This window comes from Mirounga leonina, unplaced genomic scaffold (genome assembly GCF_011800145.1).
Source record: "Mirounga leonina isolate KUSES-001 unplaced genomic scaffold, KU_Mleo_1.0 Mir_129, whole genome shotgun sequence".
NCBI classification, from domain to species: Eukaryota; Metazoa; Chordata; class Mammalia; order Carnivora; family Phocidae; genus Mirounga; species Mirounga leonina.
The window spans coordinates 3,376,933-3,394,121 of NW_023270323.1; the positions used below are offsets into that span (position 1 = coordinate 3,376,933).

Sequence of the window (17,189 nt, forward strand, 5' to 3'; positions counted from 1 at the left end):
GAGTGTGTCCAAAAAAACACATTTCATTAAGTAGACAAATGTAAAATTATTTTCATGTTGTGAGGGTCAAGTTGTTCATGGAAAATAAGAATATGCTTGGAGAATCATTTGTTCCTTAGATTCTTTAAGAATCCATTTTCTTTTTTTAGAAGATTAATATTTAGGGGCACCTGGGTGGCTCAGTCATTTAAGCATCCCATTCTAGGTTTTGACTTGGGTCATGATCTCGGTGTCGTGGGATAGAGCCCTGCATTGGGCTCTGCATTCAGTGAAGAATCTGCTTGAGATTCTCTCTCTCTCTCTCTCTCTCTATCTGCCCTCACCCCCACTTGTGCGATCTCTCTCTCTCAAATAAATAAAATCTTTTTTTAAAAGAATATTAAGGGCGCCTGGGTGGCTCAGTCGGTTAAGCGACTGCCTTCGGCTCAGGTCATGATCCTGGAGTCCCGGGATCGAGTCCCGCATCGGGCTCCCTGCTCGGCAGGGAGTCTGCTTCTCCCTCTGACCCTCCCCCCTCTCATGTGCTCTCTCTGTCTCATTCTCTGTCTCTCAAATAAATAAATAAAATCTTTAAAAAAAAAATCTATTCTACTTATGCCTTTAAAAATTAATCTAGTGTGAGGATTTGCTTCTAACCTAAAAGAATTAGAAAATAATATTTATGCAGGCTGATTAAAATGCCATGTTATACTTTCTCTAAAGCACACACATGCTAATGACATCCCTAGACTTATAGATTCACAAAGTTTAAATGGAAATATGTATTTAGGTTTAGCATACAAAGTAGATTGGCCAATTTAATACTTAATCATTTATATGTATCTAGTACAATCTTAAAGAGTTATAATCTGATGGTGAGTTGACTTTACCTCAATAAAAAATGTCAGAGAAAGCGAACGGAATTCAGACATCAAGGTACTTTCCTTTTTGTTTTTATTTATTATTTTTATAAATATTTTTATTTATTTATTCATGAGAGACAGCGAGAGAGAGGGGGGCAAAGGCAGAGGGAGAAGCAGACTCCCCACGGAGCTGGGAGCCTGATGCGGGACTCGATCTTTACATCTGATCTTTACAAACCTTATGGAATGCATTTGAGGATTATCCTCATTTTGTAAATGAGGACCCGGAGGCAGGGAGAAGATAAGGAACTTACCCAGGAGAGACACAGAGGCGACAGAGTTTGATTTTGAACCCAGGCAGTCAGGTTTGAGAACAACCCTCTCAGCTGGTACTTTAGGAACTGCTTCTTAGAGTAAGATTTTCAATTGCACACAGTGGGATTAATCAACAGCAAACATAACAAAAGAATATGCAAATAGGACATCCTAACATTGCCCTGTAACTATTTTTATTACCTGTTAATAAATTCCCATTTCTTTATAAACACTTGAGTCAATTACTTCAAATGTGCCCCAAATTATTGAAAAGACTGCAGTTACTGAGTCACAAGGACAGAAATGCTACTTTGTCTTACTGCAGCACTGACAACAAGTTATGGTTTATGGGCAAAGCCTTTTATTGTTTTCTGAACTACAACCTATTTTTCTCTCTTCTTGAATGTTTTATTCATAGCTAAAAATAACTTCTAACTCAGAAAGACTTCTCCCATGTATAAATCAGAGGGTTTGCTAAATGGGGAGGGGTGGGAGGAAGCCACAGCTCAGGGTGAAATCAACAAGAAGCATTGAAATGAGCAAAACAGGAACAGAATTCAGAGGCCAGACCAAAGTACTGACTCCTGATTAACCAAGATTAGCTTCCAAATAAATAGCATTGCAACAATATAATTAATTACTATTCAGTGCAATAAAATCCTAACACAACAAAAGATTCTTTACTGTTTCTTGGGATTTCACATACAGTTTTTGTAAGGAGATTCACTATGAAATTACTTCAAATGGAAGAATGTCACTTTATCTGGTGCTGTTGGGTTCTGGAGACACTGCATGAAAAGGATGTATTTTTTTTAATAAAAAGATATATTTATAAAGATTTGTATTGATTTCCCTTGCTGATTTAGACAACCTCTTACATGATAAACAGAATTATTCTCATGCATTGCAAGCACTTATCTGATTTGTCCCTTTCTCCCCCAGCACTTGACACCATGCATCACATGTAGGTACTCAGTGTCTGTGGAATGGAATTGAAAAAAACAAGGTGCCTACCGAGATCTTTATTAAAAATTGAAGTTCTTAGGAAACTGGATTTTAGGCCCAGATTTACCATGATCACCTAGATCCTGTGTTTACCAAATGAAGTCTGCAATAATTACTCAAACACCCTCTTTTGCTTCTCCAGCAGACATGCAGGTATAATGTGCGTTAGAGGGGTATCCCACTTTCAAAGATGCCTTAGTTAAAACATGCTGGCCACACAACACTGTAGACTCAGAAATAATAGTGAGACATTCTAGAGGTGCTCTTCTATCTTATGATTTCTCCATTGAGTCCATTTGGAGGCCAGGCCAGCTCTGAAGGATTTCACCTTAAGCAGTAGAGATTTGTGTTCTTAGTCTCCAGTAGAACTTAGTTAGAAGGGATATTTAAAATGGCACTCACTAAATATATTTAATATTAAGTTTTCCAGTGAAAGCAGCAACTTTATAGAGATCTAAAAGTGTGTATAACAGACTTGATCCCACTACATATCTTATTTCTGTTCATACATTCAGCAAATACTAACTAAGCCCTTACTATATGCCAGTTTAAGGCCACAGCAATATAACATTGATCAAAAATAGATCAGAATTTACGGAGCTTTAATTCTGGTGGAGGAGACAACTACTAAGTAAAATATAGACTATCTGAGATGGTGAGAAGTGCCATGCCAAAAATAAAGAAAAGAGGGTGAGAGATTGGGGCTATAGGCAGAGAGAGATGTTGCAATTTTAAAGGTAAATCAGGAAATGGCTCACGAAGAAAGTGACATCTCAAGACCTGAAGAAGGGAAAGGAGCAAATTATGCAGATACCTGGGGAAGGGAGAGATTATTTCAGGCAGGTTCACCAGCAGACTCAATATCCACAAGGCAGGGGCAGCACTGATGTGTGTGAGGACCACCGGAGGGGCCAGCATGCTAAGGAGATGAGAGACGAGAGAAAGTAAACAAGGTGATCTCAGAGAGGTCAGGGGTCCTGGTGATGCTGGGCCTGGTGGGTTTGGTTTTGGCACAAAGCAAGATAGGGAGCCATTGGAGGGCTGGAGCTGAGGAGCAGCATGATCCAACTTAGAGTTTGAGGATCACTCTACTGTGTTGAGAATAGACTGTGGATGGCCAAGGGGAAAAGATAAGACAAGAAGTTGCTGCAGTAATCCAAGAGGGAAATGATGGTGGCTTGAACCAGGAGAGGTGGTAGTGAAAGGACAGAAAGTGGTCAGATCCCAACATGCTGCTCTGACTTCCAGCGGGCAAAGAGAGAGGTAGAGAGGAGTCAAGGCCAAGTCTGAGGTATTTGTCTAAGTAACTGGGCAGATAGAGTTGGCATTAACTAAGATGGGGAAAGCTGTGGGTGGAGCAGAGTTGGAAGTGCGGTTCAGAAGGTTGTTCTTAGACACCCCAGTGGAGCCGAAAGAAGGCAGTTGGATATATGAGTCTGGAGTTCAGGGGCGGGGTCTAGACTGGAGATTAAGATTTGTATCTGCATGAGACTGGATGAGCTCACCAAGGAAATGAATATAGATAGAAAATAGAAAAACAGAAGAGGTGCAGGGACACAGGCTCTACAGGGGAACAGATTTCCGCTCCAGGAAGCTGTGGGGGATGGAGTGCCCTGACCAAGAAAGCAAGTGAGGAGGAGGAGGGAGAAACCAGCAGGGTCCAACCTGCTGCTTAGTCACATGAGTTAAGTACAAGCACCTCACCAATACACCTAACAAAGTGAAAGTGATTGGTGGCTTTGGAAAGAGCAGTATGGGTGAAAGGGTGCAGCTGAATGTGCATTAGAATAGTTTCAGCAGACATGAAGAGGTCAGGAAATGGAGAGAGTAAGTATCAACAAGTATTCCAAGACCTTTTGTCAGGTGTGCAAAGAAATGTGGAGGTGACTACCGGCAGAAACGAGTGGGGAGGGTTTTAAGTTGTGAAAAATACTTGTATGTCTGTAGGCTGATGGAAATGATTTTGTGTAGAGGGAATATTAATGATTTAAGAGACAGAGAGGAACATTGCTGGGGCTTGCCCTTGACCAGGCACAAGGGAGTGGGATGCAGAATACAAATGAGAGGTGATGGGTGGGAGCACGGACAGCTGACCAGTAACCAGAGAGAGGGTGCAGAATAGGGGTGGGGAGGTGGGTAGTGGGAGTTGTAGAAACTGTCTTGTGATTGTCACTTTTTTCAGTGAAGGAGAAATCGTGGTCATCAGCTGAAAGTGAGGATAGAGAGGGAGGTAGTGTTTAAAGGGAGAGGAGAAGGTGTGAAATAGCTGTCTAGGAGGATGGGACCATGAACAGATGATGAAAATGTAGTACAATTTTTTGGCAGAATTAAGAGCCCACTCGCATTGTGTTATCATGAATTTAAGATGAGCCTACTCGACATGGCTGTGCACAGCCACATTCTGCTGCGAGTCTCTGAAGGTGGTGTCAGGGAAGAGTAGCCAAGTGAGTGCCTTAAGGAAGGAGAGGGATGGGGGAGCTGAGAATATAAGGCAAGGGATTTTGAGAATTTGGACATGGCCATTGAAAAGTAGTGAAGAGAGAAGAGGTAACGTGAGAGGGGTGAGAGATAACATTGGGAAGTTTAGTAGATTTGTGGGTCCTGGTGAAAGGCAGTCAAAATAGGGGTCCTAGGGGGAGTAAACCAGAAAGACAGGGAAGAGTAGAAAGAGGTGATAACTGAACTTGGGTTTCAGAGGGTTTACAATCAGTGGTAAGGACAAGAGCTAGACTGGTGGTTCTCCAACTTTAATGTGCATATAAATCCCTGAATTTCTTGTTGAGATGCACATTTTGATTCAGTAAGTGTACTTGGGCAGACCTGAGATTCTGCATTTCTGTCAGGCTTCCAGGTGACGTAGATGCTTCTTGTCAGGGATCTCATTTGAGAGAAAATTAACTAGAGTGGTACTCCTCAACCCTAGCAGTAAGTGACAGCCCCTTGAGGAGTTTAAAAAATATGGGTGCTAGAACAGTCTTGATGGTGAGTCGGGGTTTCTGTAGGTTAGATTTAATTTCTCTGGATTGGATGTAGAATTGATATATTATGAACATCCAAATTAGTCTACAGTGAGGCCAGGATTGAAAGTCTTTGGCCTTTAAGTGTGAGTGTCTTAGAGACCAAGATCATGGCAGGAAGGAGTGCTGTGTACTTGAGAGGCCAAAATTGGAAAGTGTCATGTTTGTCAGGTTATTAAAATCATTAGAAATTATGACAGAAAATGTGCTGGATAAAATGACTGTGAGTACAGAGGTCTGTAGATGACTACAAAAAATATAGAAAGTGGGTGACATAATCGGATGACATGAGATTCAAAGCAAAGCTGTTGGAGAGAATGGTCTAGAATAGACAGGGCAGAACAAGGAGGACACTTACGCCCAGGCCCACTGTAATTTGGATTTGGGAAATCAAGCAGCCACCACGTGAGAGAACCCCAGAAAAAAAACACAGTAGCATCATGAAGAGCTAGGTTTTAGTTAAAGAAAAATGAAGAAAACAATCTAAAAAGAGTGTGAAATTTTGGAGTATTTTGCTGCCTCCCAAAGAAGCTTGGAAGGCTGTCGAGACTTTTGCAGGGCGGGAGATGGGGATGCACCAAGCAGTATGAGGATTCTAGTGTGGGCGGTGAGTGATGACCTGAGCTTCTTGTGGAGATGTGGTCTCAAAGCAGGACGTTGCGGCAGCTGGGAGTACTGGCATGAAGGGAACAGGGGTAGGGGAGCTACCAGAAGCTGGAGGAGCCCACGGCTCACCTCTCCATGCCTATGGCTATTTCTAAGCAGTAGTGAACCCTCTGTTTCTTTAACCAAAGGCATTACAAGTGAACCCGGTGTGGAAGACAGAGCAAAGCCAAGCTTCTCTGGTTAAAGCCAGAGTTGGGGAGGAGGGCAGTGCCCCCCCCCCCCAGGACCCTGAGGGCATCCTCAGTACTTCTGTACTTCTGGGGTTCTTCAGGGGCCCTCAAAACTCAGGTCATAGTCACTGCTCCAGCACTGGCAAGAGACTTGAGAAAAATGTGGAGTGATGTATTTGAAAGTAAAGATGGTTTACCCAATAATCATGGAGGTCTTTTTAGATCTTGTCAATTGTGCAGATCGCTCTTTTTCTTCCATCTAATAAACTTTCAAATAAACAAGTGGTTTGCAATATCCCTTGGGATCTCTTAATGTCACTTATGATCAGGATTATATCACTGTTATTAATTGATGTGATTTAAGTAGAAGAAACCATAGTTTTCAACAGTCATGGGTTAGATCGGATTCTCCAGAAACAAACCATGAGGCCAAGATTTGAATGCAAGAGGTTTTTTTTATGGAAGCATTCATAGGAGAGAGAACCTTAGAGGTGGGTGGAGCATACTAGACAGAAAACGAGAAGCCCAGTAAGTGTGGACATGCAGGTGACACCTCAAGGAGATAGCTTCAGCCTCATCCCGCAGGGGAGGTCTGGAGAGTAGCAGCTCGGATTCTGACCCCAACTGGATACAAAGCATATTTCCACACCCATGAGACAATGGCTGAGGGGGGGTAGGTTGTGGGGCAGGGGAGCTGTGAACCCCTAGGCATTTCCAGGCAGGGTCCAGCAGTCTGAGACCCATCTTTCAAGGAAAGAGTAGCAATTATGGGTCTTTGAAAGGAAAGTACTAAGAGCACACTCACACACACACACACACACGCACACACACACACAGTGGATCCAAGACCAACTTGGGGGAGCCCAACAGTGCCTTCTATAAGTGGAAAGCTTTCTTTAGAATGGCATAGATATGCCTACCTAAAGATTAGATTAAAAAATTAATGCCCACTTTCAGTTATCATCAATGATAATTAATGATAATTGATCATTATTGTCCTACTTTGTAGCAGTATGAATTTTGCTACCTTCCCTCTTGCGTTTCTAGTGAGATCATACTACTATACACATACGGCCAAATTTTGAGAAAATCCAGATCAAGAGAGTATGACTCTCTGATCAGATATATCCAAGCATGGTCCCGACTGAATGTGCTGTCTGTAGTTGGAAACAAAATGCATGTTTTCAAACTCCACTGTTTTAGATGGATTCCATTCTGTTTCTTACTACCGTAGTGTAAATACCAAGAACGTTTTGCCATTTCAAAATTCATATCACTACAAATAGTTGCTCTTATCTACATCCTCATACGTTTATTTCAGGGTTGTTGTTGGGTGTTGTTGTTCCCTTTAAATTGTGGCCCTTCTTCTAAGGATTAGAGGAGCATTATTTTAGAGTCCGTATGTTGGATGTAATTTAGAGCTGTACCACGTCAAACCCACTGACAGATTTAGAGATTAGTTTCCAGACCTCTTGCGGTGCCAAACTCCTTAAGATTTTGAAAATGGCAACACTATTGACACTCTACTGCTAAAGATTACTTGTATCCATTATCCCATCGCTATAAAAGAAAAGTTTAAGTGTGGCAAATACCAAGGTTGTTTTGCTTTATGGAAAAACCTGTGCATAGAAAAAAAGAAGAAGAAGAAGAAGCAACAGCAATTTATAGAACAAGAAATAATTTATCCTCCATAAGGAAAGCTTATGTAGCTATATCTCCCACCTTTCAATCTGGAAGGATAACATTGCTGTTGCAAAATTGATGTTATTTACATGGAAAAACTAGCTCAGTAGTTTTGAACAGTCATGTATTAGGTCAGGCTTCCCAGAAGCAAACCATGAGGCAAAGGTTTGATGCTAGTGATCCACAAAAAGAAAGCTTTGAGTATGATGTATATGCTATTTGTATTATATTGAAAGTTGATACAAAACCTTTTTTTCTCCAAGTATTTTGGCTTAAGTGCATCTCCAAATACGTGTTTGCTACATTTTAATGTAAGTGCATTTGGGGGGAAATTTAATCCATATGTTTCAGCAAGGTTACCCGTAAATCATCCAAATGTGGGTTTATTAGAGCTACATGAGGTCTAAGATGCCTTTTGAGCTTTTTTTTTTTAATAGTCTTTGCGTTCTTTTGTGAAAAGCAGCGAGTAAGTTGCCAAGAGTAAACAAATCGAATAGCAAAAGGTTTGAGGTGAGTTTGAAATGCTTAGCCCCTTATTTCTGATTGGGTTCTGAACTTGGCAGTGCGCATTCCCTGTTCCTGCCCGCAGGGCGAAGTGAAAACAATTTGAACACTATATTTCCCAATTGGTTCATTGACATTTGAGAATAACGGAGTACAGACAGAATCAGCCTGTTTGGCAGGTGAGTGATACTTAACATGACCTCAGAAAGTTACTTCCTCTCGGTTTGCAGAAGCTCAGAGCATGAAGCAATGTTATACAAATGATAAAGCTCAAGTTAGGACAAACTGCCATGGAAGGATCCATACTGGGATGCCTGGGTGGCTCAGTCGGTTAAGCGGCTGCCTTCGGCTCAGGTCATGATCCCAAGGTCCTGGGATCAAGTCCCACATCAGGCTCCCTGCTCGGCGGGAAGCCTGCTTCTCCCTCTCCCATTCCCCCTGCTTGTGTTACTGCTCTCGCTATCTCTCTCTCTGTCAAATAAATAAATAAAATCTTTAAAAAAAAAGAAAAAGAAAAAGGATCCATACTGGGGATTTATCTATTTCTCTTGTGCATCTTTAGGTAGAATGGTTGAAAAATGAAGACATAATTGATCCCGTTGAAGATCGGAATTTTTATATTACCATTGATCACAACCTCATCATAAAGCAGGCCCGCCTCTCAGATACTGCCAACTATACTTGTGTTGCCAAAAACATCGTTGCCAAGAGGAAAAGCACGACTGCAACTGTCATAGTCTACGGTGAGTGAGCTGTCCGAGTCTCAGTCTAGTTCATGTCAAACTACCGTTTCTCATTTTAATTTAAAACATCCCGGAGAGGCCCCTTGGCAGTCCTCATCGCCACTCTCTCCCAGCTTCGGGCTCCGACAGTGAGGTTTACCTGCTTCCCCGATACTCATAGAAAGACTAGACTTGGAAATTCCTAGCCCTTGTCAGTGAGCTGATGGGGAAGATGAAGGAAGTCTTCCTGAGTGCCTGCACCAGAGCCAGCAGATGTCCCTGCCTCTCTAAGCCCTCCCCTCTCCATACCCCAGACTACCCAGAGCCAGAGAGAGTTTGGAGATGGAGATGCTTGAGTCAGCTTGCTCATACTTCTGTGGGCCTTGGCTCAGTCAGGTAAACGAGCTGACCTGTTTCCCAAACACATCAGAGCAACATTGACTTCCTGGAATTTGCTTCACACTCTCCCTCAGGGAGACCTAGAGTGAAGGCAAGCACTGCTATCCCCGTGGCCCTCATCCTAACCACGTGGCAAGGTTCAACATGATGATTTCTTCCGGAAGCTTCCCTCCCAGTCTCCGGTCCTTTCTAGTCCAGCTCATCTCCGACGGGGCCTATCCTTTCTCCAGAAATACTCAACAGTCCCGCTCCCAATTTTGCTGTAGCGTGGGATGCTTTTATTTCTCTGCGCGTTTTAGCGCTCAGTTGTCTCCCAGGCATTCTATGGGTAGTTTCATTTCCCCAGCTGTGCGGTAAGCTCCGTTATAGACGGAGAGACCGCTCTGTCTGTCTGTGCATTTCTCACGATGTCGGACATACAGAGGCCCTCATATTCTTGATGATTTCTTGTACCAGAGGTGACCTAACAACCTGGGAAGTATTTTGAGGGTATGCCCCTCTTACCTGAGATGCCTGGGTCGCACAACCCGCTTGCAACTTAAGGAAGCTCCTCGTGGCTGCGTTGGTGTCAAAGGCCATTCCAGGGGCCTTCGGGTCTGGGTGACTGGGAAGCAGGGGTCGCTATTGGCAAGTATCTGGCTCGTGGTACTTACAGCCGATAGTGCCCTTCGGATGGAGGTCCTTGTGCTGCAAGGAGTTATGAGAAACAAGAGCCACTGTGAAGTTCCAAAGGCTGAATATGGGGACGCTTTAAACCTCTCGTGTCCATTACAAGACAGATACAGACTATTTTTTAATCCTCTGAGTACTCTGAGCCTGAATTTCCTCGTCAAGATAATGGCTCCGTTAAATTGTAAGCAGTTGCCTCTCTCCAGTCACAATGAAATGATCCTCTTTTTGTCTTTTCCTAAAGTGGCTGAAGGGCTTGATTAACATCATTTCAAGGGCAAAAGAGAAACGGAGCACATCACAGCACGTAGTAATCATAGATAACTAATGAGGACAGACTCTCTGCGTATGCATTATATACATGTTTAATATACATGCAAATCTCTTTTCCTATGTATAGCATGCTTTCAATATCTATAAATACAAGCTGAACATTGTTTCTAGAAAGACTCAAACACAAGGAACTTGAGCATGTTGAGTTCAGAAAGCAGCATTGACTAGGGGTCAGGAGGCTTGTGCTCTCAGACTAGTTCTCCCACTAACTGACCTTCATGGGTCACTCGACCAGGATGCTGGGAGCCCGTGTCTCCTTCTCTGTAGAATGAGAGAATAAGTCTGGGACTTTCTCATTCTTTTTTTTTTTCTCTAGAAGTTTATGATTATTCATTTCTCGTTAAAATCCTACCAGAGCAATACACGTATAGTATAACCCCCAATATTGGCCTGCAGGTATGCTAGTGAGCAATTTATACTGACAATTCCATGACATCTGGTTTTGTAAAGCTGAGCAGGTTAAGTTGCTTTTTGGAACACTGACTGAAACTCAACCTATCAACCATCTGTTTGTCCTTTTCATGGCCCGTAAAGTCAGTTGTCCAAGGCTCCTAGATGAGGCTCACCAGAAACCCACAGCAAAACATATACATCTAATGAGTATTTCGTTTTCGAGTCTGTTGTGTATATTTATTTTTGTTAGTATCCATTTGTGGATTGCAAATACATATCCGTTCTAGAAAGTTAGGGAAACACAGAAAAGGTCAAAGAAGAAAATGCCCATAATCCTGTCATCTTGTCATTCAAAAATAGCTTTCAAAAAGGTTGATATGCATACTACTGGCATTTTCTATGCATAGATAAGATTTTAAAATAAGGGGGTATAAATATATTTTTACTTTAAACATAATGCTGAAATAGTCATATATTATTAAATAGACTTCTCTAGCACCATTTCTAAAGGCTGCCTACGTGTCAATCACATGAACAGGTATCTACTTTACCATTTTCCTATTGTTGAACATTACAGTTGTTTACAAGTATTTATCTTTATATAGAAAATAACTGCGATGCAAAAGCACTCTTGTCTGTGTCTGTATATATAACACATTCATGATGATTTCCCATTGCATAGGTTTCTAGAAGAGGAGATGTCGGGCATATGATGTGCACCTAGAAGGTGTGTGCTGCCCGAATGTCTAGCCCTCTTTATGATCAGGAGGCAGACACTCATTCTCGTTGTGTCAAGTTTTAACTACCAGCAAGCAAATGCTTAATTACAATAATTGAATCTCAACTCACATAATGTAAATATTAAAATATATCAGAGTATTTTCTAGAAGGAGATCTCCAGAGATGAATAGTGAACATAGCGTCAGAATGTAGGTTTTATAGTCATACCTATCCTGAACTCTCCATCAAACACCATAGTGAGCCTTTACACACAGCATGGGTGTCCATTTCAATTACATAAACTAATTGCCAATTCAATCAAATAGCTACTCGATTCGTTTAAAATCTAGCAATATCAAGACTTTATTTTTTAACCAGGTTCACTGGGTTATTGAAACTGACTACAAGTCCTTAAAGGGTTGTAAAGTTTACATATGCTAAAGAAAACTGATCAGTCATCTGCTATTAAGAAAAAGCTACATGATTTTATTCAGTTCTCATGCTTCAGATCCACCTGCAGCCTTGGCATAAGGATGTAAACATTTATTATTTGTGATAAGCTGTCAAAAATAATTTTTGGAGCTTGACTAGGTAAGGGGAATATATATTTTTAAGAACACTAGCCAAGGAAAATAGAATACAGTTCTATTTACTTTTCTGAGTAGGTGAGTAAATTTGGGTAATTCATTTTATTTATCTCTATGCTTAGATTCTTCTGCTCTTTGATAATACTTTGAATGAAATGATGCTCCAGTTCTCTTCTAGCTTTGAAATTTTTTATTTTTTTTATGGTCACTTAGCAGATGAGTTTTTGTTTATGTGTTGTGTGTAGTTTGTGTATCTCTGTGTGCATGAACACACATGTAATTCACATTTTGTATTTACCTCCTTCCAGTCAATGGTGGCTGGTCCACCTGGACAGAATGGTCTGTGTGTAATAGCCGCTGTGGACGAGGGTATCAGAAACGCACAAGGACCTGCACCAACCCAGCACCACTCAATGGTGGTGCCTTCTGTGAAGGGCAGAGTGTGCAGAAAATAGCCTGTACCACCTTATGCCCAGGTAAATAAACCAGCGTTCTCATTCCAAACGTGTCCTCTCATTCTAGGAATATGTTTTAGGGCATGTACACAAAGCCTTATTCTTGACCTGAATGTGTGATAAACATTATTTATATCTATCATACCATTCAATGCTTACACTGCTGAGAAATCAAGTATTTTTCCCCAAAACAGTACTTAAATTTATTACCCAAACATGCAAAATAGAATAAAACAGGAGATTAAACACTTAGGGACATGATCATTCTCTATTACTCAACAAAACTGCTGGAGCCAAGATTATAGGTTCTGTAATTCAAGGGATTTAGGCAGCACTGAAAGCCACACATTTTAGGAATACAACACTTGATCTTCAGACAGCCATGGACATTATTGGAATTAAAATTTAGAAAATGTTTTAGATTGAAATATTTGATATTTGATGTCAGTTTCTGGACAAGGGCAAACAAAACATTTGGAATGAATTAAAAGGAAGGCAAAGCTTTGTGACACATGGGCTAATGGATTTTGAAAATACAATACAGTCAGCTCTTTATTATCTGCACACGTTGGTCACCTATTTTTGTTATTTGCAGTGGTACCTATAGCGCGATTGCATCCCTCTGCCACTGAGCATTTTTTTCGCTGTCTCATATTGTTACCAGCTCTTACCCTAGGCAAATTGAAGGTGGTATTTGCCAAACTCAAAACCAACTAAAATGCTTAATTATATAATATATTAAAAAGTTAAGCTAAAATTTTTTTTAAATAATCCATAAATTCAGTGCATTCCATTGGGGTAGCTATTACATTATCAATTTCATTATTTATTTGTATTTTATTTTTTTGTGATTTTGTTATTTAGAAACAGTCTCCTTACTTCTCTTTATTTAGCTTACTTTTTGTCTTATCCATCCTTTAATAGATAGTTTATCAGAGATGGGTTATAGGAATGAACTGTGGAGAAAAATATAATCTATATTTTGTATTCCTAAGTGTCCATTTTCAAATATCCAAACAGTATCCCTTTGGGAGATTTTGTTTGTGTAACAAATTTTGACACTTAGCTAGGTTTAGAATTTCAATATTTTACCTTATACTCTCCTATATTTTATCTAGGTATTGACTTCTACAATTAAAAATGCATTGAGCATTTTGAGTTGAAATAAAAGTGTGTGTGTGTGTGTGTGTGTGTGTGTGTGTACCTTAGGATGATCTAGGTCAAAGCAAATGTCTTTTCTCCAAATAGCTGAGAGTTGCTTAAATAGCCAACTCTGGATGATTGAAATATTAATGCTTTCATCATTTTTTATATGGGCATGTTTATATCTCTATACACATTATACATAATATATTTACACAATAATTTGAATATGAAATCTATGGATTTCCTAAACTATGTAGCTATTAAAATGGATATAATTACTATGAATATATAAGTGTAAGATGTTATGTATAGTAGATGTTCAATAAATGATGTTTGACATTGTTTTATATTGAATTCTAGATAATCATAATTATTTATGTACTTCAGGAAATTTTTTTAATTTAACTGCTTTTTAATATTCTTGTCCTATTTAAATAAGAATTTTTAAAGAATGCATTTTAAGTGTGACTTTAGTGAAATTTACTGTATTTTTTTCAACTTAGAATTTAAGCTGTGTGTTTTAAGATAGAGATATATCAGCTCAGTATCATTGCGATTACTAACAAGCCAGCAACAAAAATTAGGGAGAAAGTTAGTCAATTCTAAATGACTGAATCACAGTAAAAAAAATAGGAATATATGTAAATATTATTTGTAAAATAAAAATAGAAATATATATGTCATCAAATAATGAATAGAATTATCAAATAATATATGGAAAATAACATAGTCATTTCAACAAAGCATTGCAGAAGGGCTCAACAGAATCAAGCTGCCTGGATAAAAAAGTAAAATGAAAAGAGTATTTAAGACATGGATGATAGATAGATAGATAGATAGATGATAGGTATGGATGGATGGATGCATGGAAGGATGAGTCAGTGAGTGGACAGATAGTCGTCTTCTCCATTATACCAACCTCTTCTCCATATCAACACACAAGTTTACTTGCACTGCCCACATGACACTATGCATGAAGAAATCTTGGATCTAAAAAGAGGTCCCCTAAATCTCAAAGCAAAATCCAAAAGCTTCCCTTCTAACAGAAAAAAAAAAAAAAAAAAAAAAAAGGCTCCATCATGATCTACTTTTATGTGCCTCCTGGTCCTCACCAGCTCCTGGTGACAACTTCGGTTTCTGCGTCTCCCTTGAAGCGATTCCGTGGCTTGGTCAGTAAGGACACAGTCACGCCCCCAGGAAGGAAAGTTCACAGAACCCTCATGATGTATGTCACGCATGCTCACTTCCCAGTAGTGGACATGGGTGCAGTACTCCTTGATGGGACATCTTCTTCAGTTTTGTTTTGTTTTATCTACACGTGAGCTCTACTCCCTTCCCCCCTCAAGTAGCTGCTTCTCCCTCTGACCTTCTGCTGGGTTTTGTGTGTGTGTGCGTGGCAGTGGACGGCAGGTGGACTTCATGGAGCAAGTGGTCTACCTGTGGGACCGAGTGCACGCACTGGCGCAGGAGGGAGTGCACGGCGCCCGCCCCCAAGAACGGAGGCAAGGACTGTGATGGCCTCGTCTTGCAATCCAAGAACTGCACTGATGGGCTTTGCATGCAGAGTAAGTCAATTTGAACAAACAAAAGGCAGGTGCGAGGCCTGAGGTTTAACCATTTGGATTTCTTGGAAATATTAGAAATTAAGAATTCCGAACAAAACAAAAAAATGCAGTAATATGCCAGTATACTATCTCTGTCTCAGAATTGAGAGAGCTAATTCCCCAGGAACCAGAATGAATAATAACTGTCCAGTTAACAAATGACATACACAATATTGTGTTCTCATGAGCAAAGAGTGATTTAGTCATATCCATGGGGAAACTGTCACTCTTTCCAGACCAAGGAACCATTCCGTAGTTTTATTTGAATTAATAAAAGGGCACCCTAAACTCTTCAGAGTAGAATCACATGACTTCGAAAAAATAAGCTATTTATTCCTAATTCATGACCATTACCGAACCAATGTCCATGAATGTGAAATACATATAAAGCACAGGAAACGGTCCTGCAGATAGATTTACCAATTTACAGCAAATGCTTAGTGGGAGCATCTCCACAAGTCCTTGAAAATGCTAGGTTTGTGTTAATATTTGTTTAAGGAAGCAATATTAATAAAAACAAAAATTTTAAAAATGAGTATAGAAGATTGGCTCGGGAATATAATGGGTGAGTAGGCTAAATATTCCCCATTTTTCATGACTTCGTTTCTTAGCTTTTCTTAATGAGATGGTAGTTTGATTTCCATACTTGCAAACTCTTACCCCTTTTAGGAGCCCTAAGATATACAAAATTTACCATCTTACATGACCATGAATTAAGGTAGTAAAAATTGTTCTGATATCACACCTATAGAGATGAATGGATGCTATCTTTGGATCTTAACTAAGAGCCACGAGATGTTGACATTTATTATAACATATTAACATTGCTTGCAGAACACAAGGAACCACATATATTTGTGTAGAAGTATTTATATTTATCATTTAAGAATAAAATATTTCACTTTCACCACATTTATGAAGTTCTGTTTCCCTTCCAGTGTCTATACACACAAGGCCCTTGAAAAAGAAACCCTTACTTAAAATACAAATAAGTAATGACGTTGCTGACACAGAATAAAAATCCTACAGGCTTATTTTTCTGTCCACAGTATGTTGCTTTCTTTGAGAATTGGCAGCTACTGAGTGTAAAGCACAGCTTCTGGTTATGAGTTTCAGACTGCTACTGTGTATCTCACCAAGTTCCTATTAGAAATGCAAGAATGAAAAGAATATAGCTGTTTTCCTAACCATTAATCCAGAGATACAGGGTTTGTTCCTCTAAGCATGAGTTTGAGTTGAGGATTAAAATAAAAACAGCACACACCAAGTTATTCTTCTTTTTAACATTTTTATAATTTAATATTCTTCTTTTAGTGGAGAACAAATTGATTCATATGATCAAAAAGTAACAATATTTGAAGTCTCTCTCTCTCTCTCTCTCCCCCCTGTCCCTCATCTCTCTCCCTCTCTCCCTCTCTCAATACTGTATTTCAACTTTGGGTGATTTAACACTATTGCTTCTATTGTGCATATTTTAAAATTCCCAAAGCAACCTATTTAATAAGAAATACAATGCTGCAAGATGGAACTTTCGGCCTTTAATTGGTTACACAAAATGACATCTACTAAATTATGACATTTGTCAAATACAAACATGACATATGCAAATTAAGACTTTCATGACATAGCATCCCCTTAGCATCCAGCTTGTTTCTTATGACGCTAATAGAGTTTTTTGTTTAATGTATGGCCATTTGTCAGTAATGATGGCATGAAGTGGTTGTATAAATCAGGAAAGGGAACAAGGCTACAAGAGAGGGTTTTGTTGTTTTCTTTTGTTTGTTTATTTTTTATCAAGTCTCTTGTTAGACTGAAACATTTGAGTGTTTGGATTAAAATCAGTCAGTTAAAAAGCTATTTCCTTTTACAATTCTGATTTGCTATAGTAACAGCCCTACTAAGTCAATAAACTCTTTCATCTGCCCTCCTATATCTACTCTAGAGCAACAGAAAATTGTC

At 39.7% G+C, this 17,189-nt stretch overlaps 1 protein-coding gene across 1 annotated transcript in view; it reads left to right on the top strand.

Annotated features, from left to right (window-relative positions):
* UNC5C (unc-5 netrin receptor C) overlaps positions 1–17,189 on the top strand; it is a 344,363-nt gene that overhangs the window by 269,054 nt on the left and 58,120 nt on the right. The window contains exons 5-7 of the mRNA XM_035004478.1: positions 8,765–8,945; positions 12,334–12,501; positions 15,027–15,191. Of these exons, the coding sequence (XP_034860369.1) occupies positions 8,765–8,945; positions 12,334–12,501; positions 15,027–15,191 (514 nt within the window). The remainder of the gene's footprint in view (positions 1–8,764; positions 8,946–12,333; positions 12,502–15,026; positions 15,192–17,189) is intronic.